Raw genomic sequence first — 24,907 nt, 5'->3', positions numbered from 1 at the left:
ACTAGACCACCGTGGCGGGGCTCGGCGTACCTCAAAACATGCTTAATCGTAGTGGGTATTGTATGTTATGACGAAGATCAAGCGAGCTGTCATAACAACTAAATCGACATTCAAATCAGTAAACACGCTGCGTCATCAGGCGTGAATGCTACTCCGAAACGAAACAAGAAACGGCAAGGAATATGCGTTGCTGAAGTGGAGAGAAAATACTTTTTTATGCGCATCATCATGCTTTCAAAGGAGCTGTAGAAAATCCAAGATATCATCGAACACATGATACGACGTTGTTAACATCCGATGAAAACCTCAGCAAAAGTGAAAGTTTTATGAAACTGAGCACTGCGTATTGTAATGGTTCCAGTAACTCAACAAAGCAGACATAAGTTACGTCTCTTCCCACTGACCACCTAATCAATATAAAGTCGCACGACAAACTTGGCAACCAATCAATCAAGATCTCAACGCTATATACAAACAAACGCCAAAGCGTGGTAGTGGTTTGCCGACAGCTCCGAGAAGACACGACTGCCGCAGCTAATGCACCTTTTACCCGTAACAAGCGTATGACATGGGCGCCATCACCTCACTTTTGATGTCATAGAAAGGCGGTTGTTTACCATCGACGTGCACATAGCGCTTGCTCAAAGACATCGTGTTTGACTTGCGTGGTACCGGAAAGCTTATCAATAAATCACTCTCAATTCTTGCAAAATTCACTTCGTCAAAACGTTTTTCCAATCTTTTTAAACCTTCAGAGCAAGTTACAGGTGACGCTGCACGCGCATGGCGATCAGATAATAGCGCGTGAACGTGCTGAGAGCTTGCAGGCAGAAGGCAGGAGCGGGGCACCAAGCGACCGGCTTTCGCTAAAAAAGGCGGCTAAACGCGTGCGGCACAGCGCCCGCCGGCCGAGGCTGGGAGGCCTATAGGATAACATGCTAACCAACTACCCATTTACACGCACTGTTTAAGGAATGCATGAAAGTCTACTCACCTCGCTCCGGCAGTACTGCGGGTATGTGTCGAGGGTCACCGCTGCTTTCTCTTTCAGCTATTTAGAAGCTGACAGCATAGGAATTATTTAGCAGTGCCTTTACACTCGCCAAGTGTTGCTGTATTTACCGTGTATTGTGAAGAACAGCAATACCCTGTGTACTGGGCGCATACGCGGCCTACGCCACCGCAGATCCCTGAAAATCCACATGGTGGTACAAAGTGGCAGACGGCAGCCTCTTTGTGAAATTGGTCCATGCCCAGTTTCGGCAGCGTTTGCCGCCAGAGCCGCAGCGTGGCATTGTTCTTGCTTCGTAAAGAACAAGTACATGAAGAATGTCGATACAAAATGGAGGAAGCCAACCAGGAAATTGACTGGTAAATACTTAGAAAACAGCAGGTGGCCAAACCAAAAAGAACTATCGGTTAAGAAGAAAGTGAAGGAAACGGAGACTGACATGTGGACAATGGGCATAATTAAGAAGTCCGCACCAGAGATCTATCGAACTTTTAAGCAGGAAATTGGCAAGGAAAGGGCATATGATAACACTCGAGGTAGTTCTCTACTGTTTGAGGCCAGGACGGGAGTACTGCGAACCAAGACATATCAGGCCAAATACGAAGGGGTAGACACAGTATGCAGTGCGTGTAGAGAGGAAGAAGAAACTGCCGAACACTTGATAATGTTCTGTAAAGGGCTTCACCCTATAGTTCAGGATGATGGCGCAGAGTTTTTCAAAGCACTGGGGTTTAGGGACCGGGAGGGCAAAATAGACTTTAAGCGGGTAGGCTTAACTAGAAGAAGGTTATCTGATTGGTGGCTAAAGTCAAGGCACGAGTGAAAATTAAACTCTTTACTGCAAAGTACGAATCCTCAAACTCACTTTTAAAGAAAAAAATAAATCTAGTTTTTGGTTCATTAAGTATTACGGCTTCGTGGCGCTAGCCACCGCCCGATCTAAAGGGTACAGCCATATCCATCCATCCATCCATCCAAACTAAAGTTCAGGATTATGGCGCAGAGTTTTTCAAAGCACTGTGATTTAGGGACAGGGAGGGCAAAATAGACTTTAAGCGGGTAGAATTAACTGGAAGAAGGTTGTCTGATTTGTGGCTAAAGTCAAGGCACGAGCGAAAATAAACCCTTCACTGCAAAGTACGAGTCCTCAACCTTCTTACTTAAAGGGAAAAATATATCTAGTTTTATGTTCACTAAGTATTACGGCTTGGTGGAGTTAGCCACCGCCCGATCTAAAGGGTACAGCCATATTAATCTATTCATCCATCTAAACTTGAGCTTAGGCTCTCTACGGTACACCCGAAGAGCAAGTATGATGTGGTTCGCTTCCTGTCAGGGGCCATGCAGCAATGTTTCTGCGTTTGAAAATTGGAGGAGACTTGATCTTACAAGAGTTTAACGCGGTAGTGTAATCGTGCTCCATTCGCCCCCACTCTCAGTCACTAGTGTAGGTTTGCTTCACAATGAACACCTCCGCGAACCCAGCGCCAGCCTGGCCGTGCTTCTCAGTGGCCACCATGCCACAAAGGTTATGAGCGCGTAACGCTTTGAAACTATGCAATATTTTCACTGAAAGTGCCGTTCTGAAATATCCAGTGCGCCATCGTAATTCTTTCTGGCAATTCGCAAAATGCTTTCTAAGGGCATAACAAAGAACACGCACACTCGTGCGGCTGCATAATCAGCTGGTGGTGTCGTCCTAATGGCGGGTGATTATTACCGTGCATTTTGTAGCTAGTGGGCTTTGCAACTAACCACTCGTTGTTCAATTTAAACTTGTTGGGCGCGTAATGCGATTGTAAACTTCTGCTTTGCAATACTCAGTGCGACAAGAAGATTAATCCTACAACGTAAATACATCCAAAATTGTTTTTGTTTTTGCATTGCAGCTTGAATCACGGGCGTGGAAGTGTAAAACACAACCAGCTGCCCACACAAAAGGTCATGGTACGTTTTCCTTTCGAACCGAAATATTATGCTCTGCTATTTACTCATTTGCATCTATTTTGAATCTTCATCGGTAATCATGATTTTTTGCCTAAAGCCAGCGACGCCGACACCGTCCTTCTGAGAAAGGAGCTACTTTCAAACCATCGATGCGCAGGCCCTCCTTCAAAAACAAAGTAACAAACATAACCAGCTGGGTGGAATGGAGCAGGTGTTACCACTGTAGTAGAGTTGTCACTGTAGAAGTACTGTATTGCTGCCGACAAAAAAAATAGCAGATGCCATCTACAGTAAAGATCCATGATATGCGAAGCACGAATGAGGAACGTTGATATGTGATTTTGAAATCACCACAACACTACGAGGTCCATGAATGTAGTACATAGTAAATGCAAGTGAAAATGGTATGCGAACTCAGATATCTGGATAAAAAGCAAGTGTGTTGTTTATAGTCGTAACGATGGCACCACTAACGTTCGAAATACCAGCCCCAGCCGTTGTAGGCATGTATATTGTATCAAACATGACTTCCACATCATAATTATCATGTTTGCGCCTGGCATTTGTGTTCTTCGTCCATCCACGTCACGTAACACGAAATTTAATATATGTTAAGATAGCGAAACGACGGTGAGCGCACTGTAAGAGTAGCATGTAGTCATGTTTTACATGACTTGATTGTCTTCATACCATGTTTGGATGTGTGACCTAACTTTTTCGTCCATTCATTGTCACGCAGTACCAAACTTGGTATATGTGAAGCTAGCGAAACGGCCGCGAGCGCATCATGAGCGTGGTATGCAATCATGCTTTTACATGACACCGATATCCTTATTATCATGTTTGCACCAGCCATATACCTTCATCATTCATTTCCGCCACATAATACCAAACTTTGTATAAGTGGAGCTAGTGAAACTGCCGTGAGCGCTATAAGTGTTGCAGGTAGTAACGCTTTACATTACACACATATAATGATTATCATGTCGGACATGTCATTTACCTTCCTCATCCATTCACGTCACGTGATACCAAATTTGATATATCTGAAGCTAGCAAAACCTCTGTGAGAGCTCACGAACGCAGCATGTAGTGATGTTCTTAGATGATACGCATGCCAAATATAATGTTTGCACCCGTCAATTACCTTCATCGTCCGTTCGCACCACGTAATACCAAATTCGGTATATGTAAAGCTAGCAAAACGCCCGCGATTGCAATATGAACGTATGGCGTGTAGTCTGAACATACGTGACTTGCATGTCATGATTCTCACGCTACGACCTTCCACTTATGTTTACCATGTTGTATTGTCACGCAATAGCACTTTTGCAATAAGTCACGTGAACGAAACCACCGAAAGAGGACCAAGTTTATCACATGTAAATCATTACACCATGACATACATGTCATGATTTTTATGTTACGACTAGCCACTTATTGTAATCGTACAGTCCTCCTATGCCATATAAAGTTTGGTATAGATTCCATGATCGAAACGGGCAAGAGAGCTAGAAGACTTAGGTTGCTAGATAAATATCTACTTAAAAAGGTATAAATATTGAAATACCACGGGTTCAGCTGACGCTTTATTCAAGCAACAGCGAAATGGCGCCGATGATTAAGAGGCACGGGCGAAGACTGCTGATGGTTATTGACAGATGAGAATGACGACCAATGAATTCTTACACTAATTTCCCTGTCTACGGAAGCGGCCAGCCTGGCCGCGAATTACGCTGGGGAACGCATACGATGGGGCTTGAGACGTGAAACGTGAGCAATCTCTGTCCCGCGACAGGGTTGGTCAGTGGGGACATGAACAGGTGTGACAAGGTAGTTCACTGGTGAGGTCTGTTCGATAACTTTGTAGGGGCCAAGATAGCGTGACTCAAGCTTTTCGCATAAGCCAGGCGTTCGCGCAGGAGTCCACAGAAGTACATCGTCGCCAGGGCGGTAGAGAACGACATGGTGAGTGGCATCGTAAGGATGTTTGCGATCTTCTTGGCTAGCTTCGGTGATTACACGGGCAAGACGACGGCATCGAGCAACACAGGACAGAAACTGGTCGCAAACGAATGGTGAAGAGTTGACGGGGCCAGAAAAGAATGAAACGTCGAGTGGTGATGTCGGTTGGCGTCCGTATACTAGGAAAAATGGAGAATAGCTTGTGGTTCGTTGAACTGACGTATTATATGCATAAGCGACAAAGGGAAGTATGGCATCCCAATTGCGATGGTCCAGTCGGATATACATGGACAGCATGTCACACAGCGTGCGATGGAATCTTTCTGTTAAGCCATTGGTTTGCGGGTGATAGCTAGATATTGTTTTATGAACTGTTTTTGATGCTTAAAGAACTTCACTGAGCGTGCTTGAAAGAAATGCCTTGCCCCGGTCGCTCAAAAGAACACGAGAGCTCCGTGACGTAGGTAAATAGAATGCAAGAAAAAAGTTGCTACTTCCGAAGCAGTTCCTAAAGTGATCGAGGCCGTCTCAGCGCACCGGGTCAAGTGATCAAACGCGGTGACGATCCATCTCTTGCCGTCTGATGTAGTTGGGAGGGGCCCGAAGAGGTCAATTCCGACGACAGAGAACGGCTCTGATGGACAAGGAAGTGGTTGTAGGGTCCCGACTGGAGCAGTAGTGGGCCGCTTGCGGTGTTGGCAAAGTGCGCACAAGGCAATATATTTAGCTACCGTCGTGGAAAGACCTGGCCAGAAGAATCGACTGTGGATGCGCTCGTATGTTTTGTAGGAACCCAAATGTCCTGACGTCGGGCCGTCGTGGGAAGCGCGCAGAACTTCAGTGCGTAGTGCGCCGGTACGACGAGAACCCATCGGTGGCCTTCCGGGTGGAAAATGTATCGATGTAGCACATCGTCCTCCAACTTGAATAGACGAAGTTGTTTCCGGAGTCTGGCATTTGGGGAAGATGAAGCGCCGGTAAGCCGACCGATGATGTCAGTGCGATAAGAATCGGCTCGCTGGTGAGTGGTAAGTACTGACGGACGGGTGGATGAAGGTAGAGAAGAAATCAATGATATCGACGAGGCGTCCTCCATATAGCCGATTCGACAAGGGGATGTGACGTGCGCCGAAGACTGCGGCAAAGGGCATCGTGACAAAGCGTCGGCATCTTGGTGTTGTCTTCCAGTCTTGTAGATGACGTCGAAGTCATACGATTGTAGCCGGAGAATCCAGCGGCCAAGTCGTCCCGACAAGTTTTTGATTGTGGACAACCAGCAAAGAGCATTGTGGTCTGTCACAACAGTAAAATGTCGACCATGTAGATACGGACGAAAATTTTGGATGGACCAGACAACAGCCAAGCACTCTTGTTCGGTTATCGAGTACCTCTTCTCTGCAGAGGTCAGAGTGCGGCTTGCATACGCGACAACTTTCTCGCGAAAGGCATGGTCGCGCTGGAGGAGTACGGCGCCGATTCCTTGTCCACTAGCGTCAGTGTGTAATATCGTCGGTGCCTTGTCATCGAAATAACAGAGCACCGGTGTGGATGTAAGTGCCTGCTTGAGCTCTTGAAACGAGGCTTCGCATTGATCATTCCAATCGAAGGAACCGGTACTAGCAAGGAGCTTGTGGAGAGGAGCGGCAATAGTGGCAAAGTTGCGAATGAAGAGGTAAAAGTACGATGCGAGTCCAAGAAAACTGCGTAGTTCTTTGGAACGAAAGGGTCACGGAAAGTTGAGGACTGCGGATATTTCGTCCGGATCGGGCTGGATGCCATCTTTACTAACAAGATGTCCTAGAACTCTTATAGCTGTGTTGCCGAAATGGCCCTTCTTTGTGTTTAATTGAAGTCCAGCATGGGAGAGACATGTGAGCACTTGATCTAGGCGTTGCAGATGATCAGAAAAAGTGGAAGAAAACACGACAATATCATCGAGGTAGCATAGACAAGTTTTCCACTTGAGGCCACGAAGAACAGTGTCTATCATCCTTTCAAATGTGGAGGGAGCATTACATAGGCCGAATGGCATTACGTTAAAGTCGTAAAGACCGTCCGGCGTAGAAAAGGCGGTCTTTTCTTTGTCTGCTTCGTTCATTGGTATTTGCCAATACCCGGACTGGAGGTCAAGGGTGTAGAAGTATTGGGCGCCTTGCAATAAGTCAAGTGCATCATCTATACGGGGCATTGGATATACATCCTTTCGGTAATCTTGTTGAGCGCGCGGTAATCAACACAAAAACGAACCGATCCATTCTTCTTTTGTACCAAGACAACGGGTGATGACCGTTAGAACTGGTAGAGGGTCGTATGATGTTTCGTTTTAGCATATTGGTCACGTTCTCGTCGATGATTTTGCGCTCAGCCAAGGAGCCTCGGTAGGGACGATGGCGTACAACAGTCTGACCTCCAGTGTCAATGCGATGATGCGCAACTGTGGTCTGTCCTAGTGCCGAACCCTTGGCGTCAAAGGAGGCCTGGTGTTTTGTTAGCAAATTTAGCAACGCCTCACGTTGAGAAGCCGAAAGGTCAGGATTTATACCGGGAGCAAAGGAGGAGGAAGTAACAGACCGGGCCTGTTGTGGCTGAGCTGTCAAGGCGTCGAGAGACCAAAGATACTGGTTTGGTATCCACATAACACGACAATGCAGAACCTTGAGGTAGGAGGACAGGCTCCGGGGTAGGGTTCAGGCCAAGGATTATCGCAGCACTGTCTTTGAACTGCACCAGGCTGGAGGGGACTATAACGCCGAGAGCTAGACAGTGGCTGGAAGGGGTGATAAGGACGTCACCATTGGCAATATTCGGAGAAGTGATGACGATGAGTTTCTCCTGACCCGGCAGCAGTATGGCATCGGAAACTGTGAGAAAACGCAATGGTTTTTCGTCGACACGTTCGCTGCAGTGATCGGTCTCGGTCATCTCGACTACACGTTGACGGCAAGAAATAATGCAGATGCTGATGAGAGAAAGTCCCAATCTAAAATTAGTTCATGAGCACATGAAATTAAGACAGCGAAGGTGATGTAGTGACGAATACCATCAATGAAGACACGTGCTGTACATTGGGCCGATGGTCTAATTATTGCTCCATTGGCCCCAATCAAAGATGATCCAAGGTAGGGTGTTTTCACTTTCCGCAATCGAGAACACAAGTCGGCACGCATAACTGAAACAGTTGCTCCCGTGTCCACGAAAGCCAACACCCGTACACCTTGCACAGTTACCAATAACATGTTTGATGGTCGTTCAGGAGGACTTGTGACATTTCGCCGCGATGCAGTTTGCCCTCCAAAAACTGCACTGTTAGTTTTCCGATCGCTGGGCAGCCAGTTGAGAGACAGGTCGAAGGGATGAAACAAAGCGTCGGCGTGGCGAAGGGGAGCGTGGTCGGGAGGCATGTGTATTGTTGGTCGTGTTGAAAATGCGCATAGGAGACGGGGATCGGTGGTTGGAAGGACTGTCGCCATAACGGTAGTAACCTCGTGCGCATGTGTCGTCTCGTTCAAAAGCGGCATAACCACGACGTTCATCTTGCTGCCGACGTTGACAGACCCGGCAAATGTGTCCTCGAATTCCGCAGTGGTAGCAAATAGGCCGTGGGGCCCGCCAGGAAGAATGGTAGCTAGGGTTCGGTGGACGGGCGACTAGATGTGCGAGATGTTCGTGATTAGGCACAGGTGGTGGTACTTGAGACGGCGAGGGTTGCATTGAAGCGATCTGTGCATACGAAGCGGGTTGGGTGCATGGTGGAGCACGGTGGGTGCTTTGAAACGCTGACATTTCTTCCCTAATAATGCCACGCAGATCGCTAGAAGCGGGTTGAGCGGGAACGTTGTGAGAAGGAAGTAAACTGTAGGCTTGCAGTTCCTCACGAATTATGGTTCGAATGATGGATCGGAGCTCCATACTGTTTGCCAGGGGGTTCTCAGAGAAGTCGGGTCGCAGGTGGATTGACTGCAAGATATCAAGCCGCTGGCATACAGAGACGACGTCGGAAACCGTCGAAGGGTTGTGCGCGATGAGGGCGTTGAAAGCGGTAGGCCAGATCCCTTCAAAAGGTGCCAGACACGATCACCTTCTGGCATGGTGTCGTCGACACGGCGGCAAAGTGCAAGCACATCCTCAATATAGGAAGTGTAGTACTCACCGCAATGTTGAACACGTTCTGCCAATTTCTTCCGAGCAACTTCTGAACGAACGGTCGGTGTGCCGAAAATGCATCGGAGCTGGTCTTTGAAGGAATACCAATCGCGGAAGTCGCTCTCATGACTTAGGAACCACGTGTTGGCAACCTGAGAGACGTAAAACTAGACGCGTGCTAATTTCGATGCCTCGTTCCAGTTGTTGTAAGCACCTACGCGGTCATAGTTGTCGAGCCAGTCTTCGACACCTTCGCCAGGCAGACCGGAGGAGATTAAAGGCTCCCGAGGGGGGTTGTTGACCGGGCTAGGGTTGGCGGTGGGTGGTTGAGCCGGCGGGTGGTTCGGTTGGGCTTGCTCTTCCGCCATGGTGCTCTGCTGGCGGAAGCGACGTACCGAACGGAGCTCCAGGAGGTGGCTTTGGATGGAGAGAGGTCGAATAGATCGGGAAGCACCTTCCACCACTTGAATAACCATGGGTTCAGCTAACGCTTTATTCAAGCAACAGCGAAATGGCGCCGATGATTAAGAGACACGGGCGAAGACTGATGATGGTTATTGACAGATGAGGATGACGACCAATGAATTCTTGCAATATACACTCTAATTCGCTGAAGCTCACTCAGAAATGCTTCGCCTTTAAAAGCTTTCTTTTGTTTTAGTTCACTTTGGGGGTGATCAGAAGGTTGCGAACAGTGAACGCAGGCCATAAATGAGAGCTGTTGGTGATGTGCTGATCATAAGCAAACTTCAATGCATTTGCTGTAGGCATCCGCGATTACCAGGAATTGATTACGATGAGCTCGTTGATTGCGCCTGCAAAGTCAAGGTGCCTCGTTCTGCTCGTTCTGTCCCCGTCCTGTACCGGAGTTCGTGGCTATGCATGTTGATTGGACTGTTAGGCTGTGCACCCAGCCGCTAGTGTCTTAATGTCCTTGTCAATGCCCAGCCACCACATGGAGCTGCGGCGCACTCCTTCATTGCAACCACACCTCAGCGCCCGGCATGAAGGAGAGCCGTGACTTGTTTTTGAAGTGGCCCTGAAATAACAACTCGTGATCGCAGTGTGATGCAATCAAGATGACAGCTCAACTCTATAGCGCTCTTGCGAAAAGCGTTGAAGTTGTCAATCTTGAGCTTTCAAATGCTGTCTTTGTGTAGGGCTTTATACAGATGAGACAATGTTGGATAATTTTGCGTGGCCGTTGCGACTTCTGTCTGCAGTTAGTGGAGGCCTTGAGAATGCTTCGAACAGGGGCCGACTGGGCGCCTCCTTGCCGCTTACTGTAAAGTTGGAATGCGGGATCTACACGCATGTGTAAGATGGACCTCCTGTCTACAGTTTTTCGTAGGACATAGCAGAGGTACAGAGAGAGCAAAAATAAAAAATATATTGATATAAAAAGAGAGCAGAAAACCAAATGGTAGATTGACAGGAAAACAAAGTCATCTCCCACTCAGGAAATCATGTCTATAGATGCAAAGCAGCGGGTGCTCACGCTTGCAATAGCGGCAACGTAGACGCTCGCGCTCATCGCGGCGAGGCGAAGGAGAGAAACCTGAGGAGGCGCTAAACATGCAATGGTTGGCCGATATTTTATGCTAGAACAGGCCAATCACCGTTAGTGGGCAACAAGAGACTGAAACCTTCGATTCGATACAGAGACCCGCAGTCCACTTTTAGTTACCACGCACGTTGCGAATTTTCATTGTTTAACAACGACCAGTAACACTCTCCCACTGGCACTACCTCAGAGCCTGAAGGAAGGAAGGAAACAACTTTCTTTCTCCGTAGGTACTTGCGCCGTCGTATTATGCGCCTTTTTTACGTTAACCGACCGGCGTACGCACCCTTTCATAGGTAGCGCGAACACGGCCTTTTGTAAAATACCACCACCAGATAACGACGCTACATGTTGCCAAATTGTCTCTTTGGAAAAACAATTCAATCACGTTTTATTAATATATCCACATATAAATAATAACTGAAGGTGCATCGCCAGGATCTATGCGGTGTTTGACTTGCTAGGTTGGTCGTAAGGGCCTATCGTCAAAGACAAATATGTCCGAGTAGATTGAAGAATACCCCTGAGGTCTTGGAGTTGAGACTGCAACAGGTCTGAGGCAACCGTCTTGGTACTGTTGCTGCACATGTAATGTAAATGCGGCTGTGTCTGCGCTATGCGGGTTTGGCGGGATAAGTGTCGCCTGTTCACGTGACACGGATGAGATCTGGCACTTGTGCGACGGCGAGAGAATGGCGATAACAATGCCTTGTGGTAGGACTTGAGGGCTGAATCCAAAGTTCAGAAGAGGAAGGCACTTCTTGTTCATGGCAACAGTGAACGTGGTCTACGCAGAGGAAACATTGCAGGCAAGTAAAGCGCCGGGAGAGAGAGAGACCTCGTAATCTCCATCCAGCACTTTGAGATATTTTTCAACAGTGACACAAGTAAGGGCTTGTGTTGGGAGGCAAACAAACTTAGTACACAAAAGCTTGTTCTGAACCATCTTGGACGCATCGGGGGAAGCGGGCAAGTCAGGTGCACGACGCCAACTGGGCAGTCAATTACAGCAGAGTGGTCAGACAAAAAATTAGGTCCGAAGATGACGTCATGAGAACAATGAGTCAGAACATGAAACAGAAAGGGCGTCTGGCGGTCAGCGTACCTCACACGTGTGGTGCACAATCTGACCAAAGCCGGAGTCACTGCACTAGCGACACGTACGAATACGGACTCGGACGGCGTAATGACCTTAATTGACCGTGCACGGAGAGCGGAAGTCAGAATTGAAATATGTGCGCCGGTATCAACGAGGGAAGTAGCAGGAAGGCCACCCACTTCTACATCAAGCAGGTTCTGGTCCGTTGTCAGGGTAAGCAGAAAGTTTTCTGGTCGGGAGTAGAATGCAGCGTAATCCGCGGGAGCTGAATTGCTCAATATTTCAAGGAAGGTCGTTCAGTAGGGTGCGCCGATGAATAGCGACGGTGCTGAGCTGACCTATAGCGATGGTCATGCGGGAACGGCAAACGGCCAGAACGGTGGACTGATGTCGCAGGAGTGCCATTGTATGGTCCATCGTCATGAGCGCCATACTGCGGGGGCCGGCGCTTGTCACCACGTCAATAGCCTGAAAACAACTGAGGCGGATAGGCATGAAAACGACAGTAACGGGAGAATTGTCCTACACTATGGCAATGTAAACAGATCGGCTTGTTGTCCTGCGTTCTCCACAGAGCAGGTTCACAATAGACGCAAAATCTCTCCGGTCCAGTGAAAGGCGTTATGGAACTGACACAAGGTTACGTCAACGAACATCCGAGCTGCAGTCCAGCGTTTCTCAGCTCCTACCATACAACCTGCTGGATCAACAATTGATTGATTGATATGTGGGGTTTAACGTCCCAAAACCGCCATATCATTATGAGAGACGCCGTAGTGGAGCGCTTCAGAAGTTTCGACAACCTGAGGTTGTTTAACGTGCACCCTAATCTAGGCACATGGGCCTACACCATTTCCGACTTCATAGGAAATGCAGCCACCGCAGCCGGGATTCGAACTCGCGACCAGCGGGTCAGCAGCCGAGTATCTTAGCCACTAGACCACTGCGGCGGGGCTGCTGGATCAACGAGGTCGTTGTTAGATTATCAGATGGACGCGTCAGAAAAGATGGTGGAGACGCGACCTCGACTTTTCAACACATGATGCGAACTACGCTCTCGTTGGTAGGTGGTTGACTTCATGGTGGCTGAAGACCCTCGCAGGATGAAGTATCGGCCGTGTTGAAAGGTCACAAAAATTCTTGGCGACTCGGCGACTCTTCAGCTCTTCAAATCAGTGGCACCCTTCGATGAAGCCATCAATGGTAGAAGAATTCTTAGACACGAGTAGGTTGAAAGCGTCATCTGCAATGCCTTTGAGCGAATGGCTACTCTTCCTCGATAATGTTGGGGTCGACACGACGTCAATGGGCGAGAACGTCAAGGATGTAGGTGGCATAGGATTTGGTCGTAGTTTGTGCCCGACAAGAGAGTTGTTTAGAAAGTGGTCCGCTGGCGTCAAACGGCTTTACCAAATAGCTCACGAAGCTTCTGTTTGCAAGTATCCCAGCTGGTTATGTCAGCTTCATGAGCATCGAACCACGTGCCTCCTGTTCTGCAGAAATAAAAGCCGTACGTTGGCGCACATCATCGGAAGGTCCCACCGTTAGACTAATGCAAACCACTCGAACTTCTGAATCCAGTCGTCAACGGTCAGTGCCGCAGAAATTGTCAGGGTCGCGCGGTTGCGGCAGTATGACCGGCTGTAGAGGCTGCGCCGGAGTTGTGGCTGAAACAGGAGCGGCCGATTTGGTTTCAGGTGACATGGTCGGGCTGTCTAGAACACGCGTCCACTGCGAAATGTTGTCTTGCGTCGTACCCAGCACCTCCACCAGAATGTTGGCAATGTATTTACTACTTAGAGTAGAAAAATGGGCCCAGCAGTGGAGATGTCGGCCGCTGTGTTTCTCGAACACCAAACACTTCGTCATTTTCTACTTCGCAAAACCCCACATAGATATCGCTGCAACCACGCTACAATATTGTGCAGTAAAATTGCTACAAAGGAAACATTTTTGCGAAAGTTTTGTGAAGTATATCACCTAAGAAGAAATTATAACTTTGTAGCCACCATTTTGAAGTGTTGGTGAAATCTGGTGAAATTTTGCTTGAGGTATCGTGTTTGAGCCTCTTTGAAATCTGGCAACACTGCTCGGAAGTCAATTTTCAGTGCCTATATATACAAGGAGGCTAGTTGTGCAGCTCGAGCAGTCGTTTTTTTTTCTTTAATCAAAACCCTAGCCTGCCGCTGCTTCCTGCGTCAGCACTGCGAGGGGAAAGCATGGGAGAGGAGAGAAAGCGGGAAGAAATGCCCATGCCTAATGTGGTGTAATCCACATTAGGCATGGACGCCGCAGGGAGAAATGCCTAGAGAAGAATGAGTGGGAGCGAGCGTAGGTTAGCAGATGCTCTCCGCATGGGTGTCGCGTTGACCTTGAACCTTCCTGGATACCACTCATTTTATCGCAGTCAAGTGTTTTAATAAAATAAAGCCAAAAACTGATACGCTAGAGGCCAATTAATCAACAAGTGGTGAGAGGGAAAGTACAGGAGTTGAGAGTTTCGCTTCAGAATGGATTCGAGGCACAAAAGCAGATAAACAGCGTTAGCGTTGACACAATGAACAATAATCTTACTAGTATCATAAAACAGTGTGCATTAGAAGTTGGAGGTATGCGCAAGAGATACATCAATGGGAAGCTATCTCAGGAGACGAGAAATCATATTAAGAGATGACAAACCATGAAAGCCTCAAATGCAGCCGACAAAATAGAGATAGTGGAGCTTTCGAAGTTAATCAATAGGCGTAAGGTAGCATACATCACAAAGTATAACATGGAAATAATGAAGGGGGCTATAAAAGCGGCCGAAGCCTAAAAGCTGCAAAGGCATACTTCTGCTTAAGCAAAAATAAATGTATGCATTGAAGAGCGAGGAAGGCATTGTCTTAATCAATATAGAACAAATAGTCAAGGTGGTGGAGCAGTTCTACAGGGAGTTGTACAAAAGCCGAAACGACCAGGATGATATTGTGAGAAACAATAATAGTGCAGACGAATTGGACATCTCACCACTAACCACAGGGGAAGTAAGGAAAGCCCTAGAGCGAATTAAAAGCAGCAAAGTTGCTGGTGAGGATAAGGTTATAACAGACCTCCTGAATGGTGGCAGAGAAATTGTGTTAGAAAAATCGGCCACGTTGTCTACGAAGTGTCTCATGACGGGAACGGTATCAGAATCTTCGAAAAACGCCAACATCATCTTGATTCGTTGAAAAGGAATCGTCAAGGGCTTTAAAAATTACAGGCCGTTAGGCTTACTGTGCGTTTTCTACAAACTATTTGCAAAAATAATAGCTGATAGAATTAAGGCGACCTTCCAGTTCAATTAACCAAAGGACCAAGTGGGACTTTGTACAGGCTACTCTACAATGGATCATATTCATACTATAAATTAGGCAACAAATAAATGCGTGGAATACAACCAACGCCCATTCATAGCTTTCACAGATCACGAGAAGGCATCTGACTCAGTCGAGACATCAGCAGTAGTGCAGGCACCATGAAATCAGGGCATCGAAGAACCCTACATAAACCTACTGGAAGAAATTTACAGCGAATACACAGCCACCATATATTGTTCTCCATAAAGAAGGCGAAAGAATCCCTATAAAGAAGAGTTTAAGGCACGGAAACAAGATTTCTTCAATGCAATTCACCGCGTATCTACAGGAGGTTTTCCGCACCCTAGATTGAGAATATTCAGAGAAAAAACGCTACTGGAGAGTATTTTGATTACCTGCCAATTGCTGATGACATTGCCTTGATGAGTAACTCAGGAGACGTGATTACAGAACTTGGTACAGAAAGCAGAAAAGTAGGTCTAAAAATAATATGCAAAACTAAGGTATTTTGCGACACTCTCAGCAGAAAACAGCACTTTGCAATAAAGAGAGAGACGTCTGAAGTTTTAAAAGAATATGTCCACTTAGTACATGTGGTAATTGTGGAGCCGAACTATGAGAGTGAAATAACTAGAAGAATAAGACTGGGGTGTATCACATTCAGCAAGCATTTTCACATCATGAATGGTAATCTGCCACTAACTCTCAAAATGAAGGTAATGACAGCTGCATCTTGCCAGTACCTACGTAAAGAGCAGAGGGTTCCGCTAAGATTGGGAGTGACGCTGCGAGCGCTGGAAAGGAAAATGATAGGTGTAACCTCATAGACAAGAAAAGAGCAGAATGGGTAAGGGACATAGCGGGGTTAAGCATAATATTGTTGAAATTAGGAAGAATAAATTATTATGGGCAGGGCACGTAGCACGCTGGCAGGATAACCGCTGGTCAATGAGGGTAACTGACTGGATTCCCCGGGAAAGTAAATGCACGAAGGGGCGACAAAGTATAATGAGGGAAAACAAACGCACGAAGGGGTGACAAAGTTTAATGAGCCGATGAGATTGAAAAATTCGCGCGTATCACATTACTGGGTTGATTGGCTGATAATGGGAGAAACCTTTGCACTGCAGTGGGCGTAGTCAGGCTGATGATGATGTACTGTGAAGAAGTCTGGGCGCATTGGTATTCTTGTAAAGAAACTTATAGACTAAAAAGCCTTACATAAATTTACTGCAATTTCTGATTATGACATCCTAAGCTTACGGAGTGGCACCACACTCCTCTGTGTCTGTTATAGACCACCACCGGGAAACGTGCAGGTCTATTTTTCTATTTTGTATAGGTTTCTTCGCTAAGGCAATGCAAATATCGTAGAAATAAGTTTTGGTGGAGATGTCGCTGTGAATCTGCTGGTCTGCGCAAGCATTTAAAATGAGTTTCAGACAATCATATCAGCAAATGAATTCATAAGTACTATAACAAGGCCAAACAGAGTCCCTTTTACAGAAGATTGCTTGTTAGATGAAATTATAACAAATATAAACAGTGACCTATTTTCAGTGATGTAAATAATATTGACATCTATAATCTCTTGGGTATAGTCTTGCTATTACGTGAAAATGTCGGGATAGTTAAAGCACTGAAGGATCAGCATTTCGCGCAATATTTCACACAAAGACAACTTTAGCTATTCCGTCCCTTTATCAATCAGCAGACATGACAATTTACTTATGAATCACACGATAGTGATACTGCACACATGTTCATATATACCTTTAGGAAGATACACCATACATGCATTCTGTTGAACAAAATACGCAAACCATGTAATTCTCGGCAACCCTGTGTGAACAATGACCTTGTACAAGTGATAAATTGTATGCCCATTTTCTTAAAACTCCGATTCTCGAAGCACTACGAGAGTTCAAAACATACCGTAACAAACTTCACTTTAAGCTAGAATTGGCGAACGACATGTGATACACTAATGTATTTTTTACAGAAGACGCGTTATAAAACATAAGACATAAGACGTGTTATAGAACAACAAAACAAGACAAAAAATGAGACTTGGTATGAAAGAAACTAGCACAGCTGCTAAATCTTAACAGTTCCTTTAAATCTTTGCGCACTAGAGAGCTTGCAGGCCAAAAAGTTTCTTGCACCGAAATGGCAAACGCCTTTAGTCACTTCCTTATTGAACAAGGCTGAGCGAGCAATATTGAGCAATATTGATTATAACCAACAGATTACACAGAGATTTTATTCATGTACGAATGCCAATATAAATGGAAAATCAACAGATACTACCTACGTTGAAATTACGCCCGTAAAGTAGGTGGTTAATTTATATTGTCCTCTAATACATTACATTTACAACCTAGTTCTCTCTAGTTGTGTATTACCCAAAGGTATTTAAGAAGGTCGTGCTGTACCAGTATTTAAGGGTGGAAATAATAACGTAAATAACTGTCATTCAATATAGATTTTGCCGGTAATATCTAAAGGTATCAAAAAACTGTGCACGTTAGAATTTTCTCATATATCACTAGCCGAAAATTGCTGAATTACTTCCAGTATGGTGTCAGGAAGCACAGATCTACTGAAAGTGCACTGTTGGCTCAGAAATAAATAATTTTTGAAGGCCTTCAATGCTGAGAAGTATGAAGAGGGCATATACCTTGACTTATCAAAGGCCACTCACATGATAAGCCTTGCTATTCTCCTTTGTAAGCTTACACAGTATTAAATACGTGAAATGGCAAAAGATCTAAAGCCTTACCTTAGCCAACAATTGCAATACATTGATATAAACAACCATGTATCCTTTGTACTGCCAATAATTACAGGAGCTTCCCAAGGCAGCATTTTAGAGTCGCTGCTTTTAAAAATTTTTGTGAAGGACATTGCACTACGATGATGGCCATTTTATTTCCTATGTCGATGGCACATCCGTTTTTAATACGGGCATATCAACAGCTCATATTGAGCGCAAGAACTACAGTGTGCTTGCGAAAATTGAACAGTGGGCTGACACGAATAGCCCTAAATGAACTTTAGAGAAAGAAAAGTTATCCTGTGCGCACCCAAAGGCAAAATACTTCTTAGAATAAGTAATATTGGCAGGTTAAATGATACTACCGTGGTGGTTGATGCTGTTAAAATCTTGGCTGTTCTCTTTTGAGAAAAATTAATTTGGAACGAGCATGCAGACTATTTGTGTTTTAATGTAGCTTCGGCAGTTGGCGCCATAACTCGTGAACGACATATGCTTCCTGAAAAGATCAAAATATTACTTTACAATCCAATGGTACTCTCTCTGATTCAGTATTGTCATCTTGTATGGGGTACCACCGCTATTACCAACATGACCAAAATACATTCATTACAAAAAACAGCTATAAATATATAGTGAATTTGTCTTCTAATGAGCCAACGAAAGGGTGGTTTGTTCGCTATGTTATTTTCTCAGTGCGTCAACTATATAACAATAGATTGTTACTTTGTTATAAACCATCGGTTATGCACCATGACACATATATATCTGACCTTAAAAACCTATAACCAAATAAATACATACAGTGTACAAGAAACAGAAAAAATAACACCACATAGTCACCCCATGAGCTAACTATTCTCAAAAATCTTTCTCTTACATCATTTGGCAATAATTAAAAGATGTTATATCACGAATTCTTTGACCTAATTTTTTACTCACGAAATTTAGTAAGATTTGGTGCATAAATTGCAAACTAAGGTGCCCAAAAATCACTTGTATTCAGATTGTGGGTGCATTATTGTGAACTGTATATTATATAATATTAGCTATATTTGTTCTGTGGGGTTACTTCTGGTAAAAAAGTATGTTTGCATTCTTCACTTCGTTCTTTTGTTATATTTGTAGCACCATTTTTAGTTCTAATGACAAGATTATGTAATTATTTTTCTTCTTCATCGCAGTGTATTCTTCAATGTATTGAATACCAGTATTCTAGATCATGTGTTGTGTTTGGTGTGTCCACTATGTATTTACTCAGATTCTATGCCATGCCAAGAATAAAGGGAGCGGGGACCTTTGTCAAGCCATAGTTTCGACATATATTCCCATTTCTCTTTGCTAAGAAAAGTGAAAATGAAAGCTTTAATTGATTGATTAAAGTGAGAGAGTAATGCGAATCTGTTATGGAGAGCGAAGGGCAAGAGTTCTGCAGGCGTAACGCGAGTGCGGATGCCAACGCTGTGGGAAATAGATCTCCCGAGCAAAACGTGCTCCGCATCTGAAAAATTTCGCAGATGCCACGTACCTTAGGCATCGACGTTATGCGAAGACTGGGGGTAAAGGGCCAAAGTGTTGTAATTTTTATATAGCGACCCACCATGAAATGACGCTAATTATATGTAGAAGTGTTGCACACACAGACTTGCGTTCAAGAGTTGCAAATGTTTACACAACCAGTTGTTCGCACTTGGGCAATGATGCCAACAGGAACATGAGCATTAGCAATACCATAAGCAATGAGCTTATATCAATCGCTGGTGCTCCGATGATGGTAGCCCTAGACGCTGCTAGATACTTCCACTTCAGCGCGTGGCACCTAACTACCAATAACGTTAACCTGGTCTCATGACTGTATTATAAGAGTACATATGTTTTATGTATAAAATTGAACAACCCTAGCAAGGCAATAATAATTTACGATTCACAAAACGCATAGCGTCAATTTCAAAACCAGTCCTGAAACCGAACGTGGCTTTGTGGTAAAACGCCTGATTGCCAGCCCGACTGCTTGGGTTTGATTCGTGTGGGGACCCTTACATTTCTTATTTGCATTTGTCGGGTCAGCGCTGCCGTTGTCAGGCTTTTCTTAGCGCTCACGCGTCAAAATTTGTCCTGTGTGTTCTGGCCCTTACTTGATATATGCTAAGTTTCAACCCCCAGTGGCACATACCTGCCCTTGTTAACTTGGCGTGTTCCAAAATTTGTTTGAGAGGGTAAGCTAGTTAAACGATTAGGACGCACTGGTCAAGACATGTATATTAGTACTGTCGCGTATGTCGTTAAACACATCTAGCGAGACAGTGGCACGTGCCCTCATGTACCAAAATTCGTCTGGGAGGGTGAAATAGTTTGATGAATATGACGCGCTGGTGAAGAGATGTATAGTGTCCCTGTCCCGTCACGTGTGTCGTCAAACACTTCCCGCCAGAGAGTGGCACATACCCGCCAGATGACGCGCACATTGTCAAACATACCCGCGGGTATGTGGCACTGTCTAGCGGAAAGTGTTTGACAACGTACGCGACGGGACTGTCGCATTATACATGTTTTGACCAGCGCCACTTAGCCACCAGACCACGTGGTGGTCTAGTGGCTAAGCTACCATTACTTCATTTTTTTTGTCATAGTGGTTACGGACACCGGCGCCAGACAACTACGAAAACATTGTTGTGATCTTATCAACGATTTCAATTTAAATAGGTAGAACAGCGAGAAATGCCATGAGTTTCGCAGCTTTCATGGTGTACGCACCTCTAATCTTTAGCTGATCAAAATTTTTTACTAAACTGCAGCCGAATAATCCAACCGAAGGGGCATGGCGAGTCGGCGAATGAAAGGAAATTAATGTATTAACGCCCAAAAGAATATTTTCTGAGGTCGCATCAGCTTACCAGCCACAGCAGACCCTATGAATTAATGAAATAACCATAAGTCAGTAAGAGTGTCCGTTTAACTCGAATGCTCGACAAGGTGGCGCTAGGTATGCATACCTGTGGCAGCACACCTGCTGCAGGGCTTGTGTGATTCCAGTGAGCAATCCATTGCGGCTGTTCACCGTGCAGCAAGCGGTACTCGATACTAAGCCGCATCAGGGGGCATCCGCCTGATCGCCAGGCTGATGGCACGACTTGCACGTGTGAGCTGTTGAGAGTACGCACAATGTCCTCCTTGTTGGGCGCAACCGGGGCTGTAGTGAGAGTGAAACCCCGCAACGTTAAACGCAATAGACATGTAGGCAACGTTTACAAATATTCATCCGTAAGGCAGAGCAGCTTCCTTGAAGCTCGACGAGATCACAAAGGAATTAACAGCAGCAGATTTGTTAAAAAAAATGACATTGTTACAGCTTCGTGACAAAGATTAAGAGACCATACGTGAGCAGTGCTTCAATAAATCGTCAACGTCGAGCTGAATTAACAACCACACAGAGAAAAAAACACACAAAAACACCACGGGCGCTTACTTACAACTGTTTATTTTCTGAGGAAGCAGGATAATATAAACCCACTTTTTGTCGACACAAGAGCAACATGATCAGCCCTTCTCTTGCTTATACATGCTATAGGACTCATTCTCTCTAGATAATATGTTTGTGACTCATACAGGTTTAGTAACGTTTCACTAAAATATTCATTACTCCGTTTCTTTATGCGATATACCTCCGAAATTTTCCATGCTAACTTGATCGTACGTCTTCCCAGCATCCTAATCTTCGTGAAGTCTGGTGTGCACCCGCTACCTGTTACAAGCGCGCTTAGATGCGCACCGCACTTATTCTTAACCATGAAGCGTGTTCTCTCATTTGATCATTGACGCAACGCCCCGTGTGGCCAACATAGCCATTCCCGTCCAATGGGGGAAATTTGAACACCACTCCAGGGGCGCACTTTGTGAACGGTCACGCATACTTCTTGCAGCCTTTCGGCATGTGAGCATGACCTTCATTGATGTGAGGGCACAATTCGCCAGTTTGTTTGGGGTGGTGAACACCAGCGGTACACAATACCGACTCGTGACCTTCGTTAGGTCGCGTGAAGCCTTATGAATATAAGGTACCAGCTCCGGCCATTCTTTATCCTTTCGTGCTTCAGCCGGCCCTTTTTTTTACGTTCTGCAGAAGCCATTCCGCAACCACATACAAAATCGAGCGAGGGAACCCGGTGACCTTCAAACTATCTAATTGTGCATTAAAACTGGATCTCATGATATGGGAGCACGACTTCTGAAGTGCGCACCCCATCGAAAGCATTGCAATGCCCCTCTTCATGGTTTTCGAGTGGGCCGAACCAAAGGGTGAAACCTCCTTTACTCTCAAGGGGGGAAAAACACCTGCAAACATAGTTGTCACAAAAAAGTTAGTTTTAAATCAATAAACTTCAACATTTTATTGTCAGGCAGCCTATGCATAAAGGACCAGCCTTTCCTGCTCTGTCGAAAAATTTCTAAAACCTTTTCCACTATTACTTGGTTCGTCAAATCATCCCGTTTTTTTTAGTAAAATGAGAGAGTCGTCTACGTACTTAAAAACTTTAAAAACTATGTCATTGCTAAATACCTGCTACAGTGTTTTGTCGACCTGTGTAAAAAAACTGCTAAACAAAGGAGCAACACAGGACCCGATACAACTTCCTTGTCACTGCAGACAAATTTTTCCCTCAAGATGTTGGCAAGAAGGCTTCCAGCAATAATAAAAACCTATCTGCAAGCATGCTCACCAAACATCGAAAAAGAATAATTCCATGCTTATCAATACAGGTCGTCACTGCCTTAAAGAGAGCATCATGTGGTTTAGCTTTAGAATAAATTCCAATGGCAGAGTGAATTATTTTTAGAACGTCTCCTACGTTACAAGGTACAGCTTTCAGTCGGAATAAAACAGCTTTTGCTGACAAAGAGTTCGTATTTATAGAGTTTTTGACAGATAAATCACTTTATATTGGAGCATTTGATTCCCACACTCTGCTTTGACGCTAGGACCTCTTCCGGCGAGAAAGATGCTGATATCGTCTGCATACAGGATGTAGTTAGCTGTGGTTACAATCTTTACAAGTAATGTAGTAACGATTAAGAGTGGCCCCTGAAGATTTCCTTGAGAAATGACAAAATTCTTTTAACGGGCTGGTCACAATTTTGCGTCAATACAAACTCACTTTATATGTTCTGAATAAACATGTACTTAATAAAGCAGCTCTTTTAACTGGACTTTCATAATAGTCAAACTTTTTTATCTTCGTAATATAGTTCATGCGATCAAACGCTTTCGGAAGTCTGCGAAACGCCGAGTGTCAAAATTTTGTTTATTGCTAGGCAGTACTAACTCTTTTTTGAGCAATAAAGCCATTCAGGTTAAGAATCCGAGTCTAAAAACATACTGAGACGAACGTGTATGCTTTTTGAGGAACCTTAATACCTTGAAGTGAGTTAACTATATATCCGTTAAAGATATATTGATCTGCCATTACGTAAATACATTATGCCCCGTAAATAAATTTTGATCAAGGTTGTTCCTTTATCTATCTTTATTTTTCAGGAAAGGCACCCATGCTTAAACGATATGATTTGAACGTGTGAGCAGTGCCCATAAAGAAAAGAACACATTCTGAATTTCGCACGTTTGCTCCGATAGGCCCTGAGTCAGACACAGCGGTTAGCGGAGTCTGTCTTCTATTGTAGTGGTTCAAGAATTCGTTAAGTGCACTATTTGCCCAAAACGCAGTCAATGCAGTTTCCTATGATGTACTGCAAATTAACGAAGACCGTACAGTTATTGCTGAAACAAGCTTTTGTCATTGTTTCCAATAGTTGACATAGAAAGTTTTAGTTTAGCGGGCGTAGCTTGATTGTGGGCTTACCGGTATAGCGGGATAGAAATACGCATGCACAACTCGTTAAAACAGCCGCAGCGTGAGCCATCTGCCATCAATTTTTTCAGATTAGGCGTTACCGTATTTTCGCGGCCTACGTAGTGTACGCAATACATGGCGGCTGTTTTGAACGTCCGCTTCGAATTGAATTTAGCGTTGGTGGTGACCGCTCGACTTCTTTCGTACCTAACGACTGTACAAAATAGCTTAGCTTCCTTCAGGTAACAACGATGACCGAGCCTTATGCATAACTCTACCTGTATGTTCCGATAGCTTCCCATTTCGAACGTCCCTAGGCCTACCTAGAAGATCCATTTAAGTAAATGTGAAGCAAAAAACATTGCACTTTTGGTGCGTAGGTCACATTTCTTTATTTTTATTATTACTAAAATGTGGTAATATCGCTGAGCACGTGTATGCAGGGGAGAATTCTCAGTTTTTTTCTCATGTTAGTTCATTCATCCACTGATAATTTACCCCCCTGAACCAGCTTCGGTACGTAAACGCAACCCCGCTAAACTATAACACGCTGTTCTCGAAGAATGCTTGCGGCCCGGTAACGCTTTTCTAATAAACCCTACTATCACGCTAACGCTATACTGTAATTGTCTATGAGCAGGCTAGAAGGTCCCGATATATTGCTAAATGAGTTTCTAACACAACGAGTCTCAAAACTTTTTTACAAATCTTCAGTGAATCACTGCGAGTAGGAATTATGCCTAGGGACTGGTATTCTTCTAGAGTTGTGCCAGCATTATATCTGGAGTTAATGACCACCCAACCTCTATTCTACACCGCACATGTAATTTAGACAAGGCTGACCCCGAATGTCTCAACACAAACACCATCACCACTACTTTTCTACAAGAATGAACAGGTCCTTCAAGATTGCTTGTCACCTAGCTTTTTGAAATAATGCGCACATCGACAAATGTAAATAACTACAGAGCAAAAAAGGTGATTATTTCGTCAGAAGACTTCATAGAACCAAATAGTGAAACGGGTTCTTAATACTAGTTGATTTTTAACTGGACATTGGTATAAAAAAAGCTTTAAAGTTGCCTATTTGTGTTCGGGAACCGCAACACGAAGATTGACGCTCATGGTACATACTTATGTTTGCACTGCTGGAGCTGAACTATCAGTGTGTTTAAAAAGCAAGTCCAAATAAGGCGAACAATTTGTTCTTTGAA

At 44.9% G+C, this 24,907-nt stretch overlaps 1 protein-coding gene across 9 annotated transcripts in view; it reads right to left on the bottom strand.

Annotated features, from left to right (window-relative positions):
- LOC119172975 (cell adhesion molecule Dscam1-like) overlaps positions 1-24,907 on the bottom strand; it is a 2,235,730-nt gene that overhangs the window by 848,452 nt on the left and 1,362,371 nt on the right. For 8 of the 9 annotated variants that reach the window (XM_075891768.1, XM_075891770.1, XM_075891771.1 and 5 more), the window contains one exon: positions 20,841-21,037. The exons of the other annotated variant lie outside the window; for it this stretch is intronic. In XM_075891768.1, coding sequence (XP_075747883.1) covers positions 20,841-21,037 — 197 coding nt within the window. The remainder of the gene's footprint in view (positions 1-20,840; positions 21,038-24,907) is intronic. 9 annotated transcript variants of the gene reach the window in all.

The sequence above is a fragment of the Rhipicephalus microplus genome, chromosome 4, assembly GCF_043290135.1.
Source record: "Rhipicephalus microplus isolate Deutch F79 chromosome 4, USDA_Rmic, whole genome shotgun sequence".
In the NCBI taxonomy this organism is placed as follows: Eukaryota; Metazoa; Arthropoda; class Arachnida; order Ixodida; family Ixodidae; genus Rhipicephalus; species Rhipicephalus microplus.
This window is presented reverse-complemented; position numbering and strand designations above follow the sequence as displayed.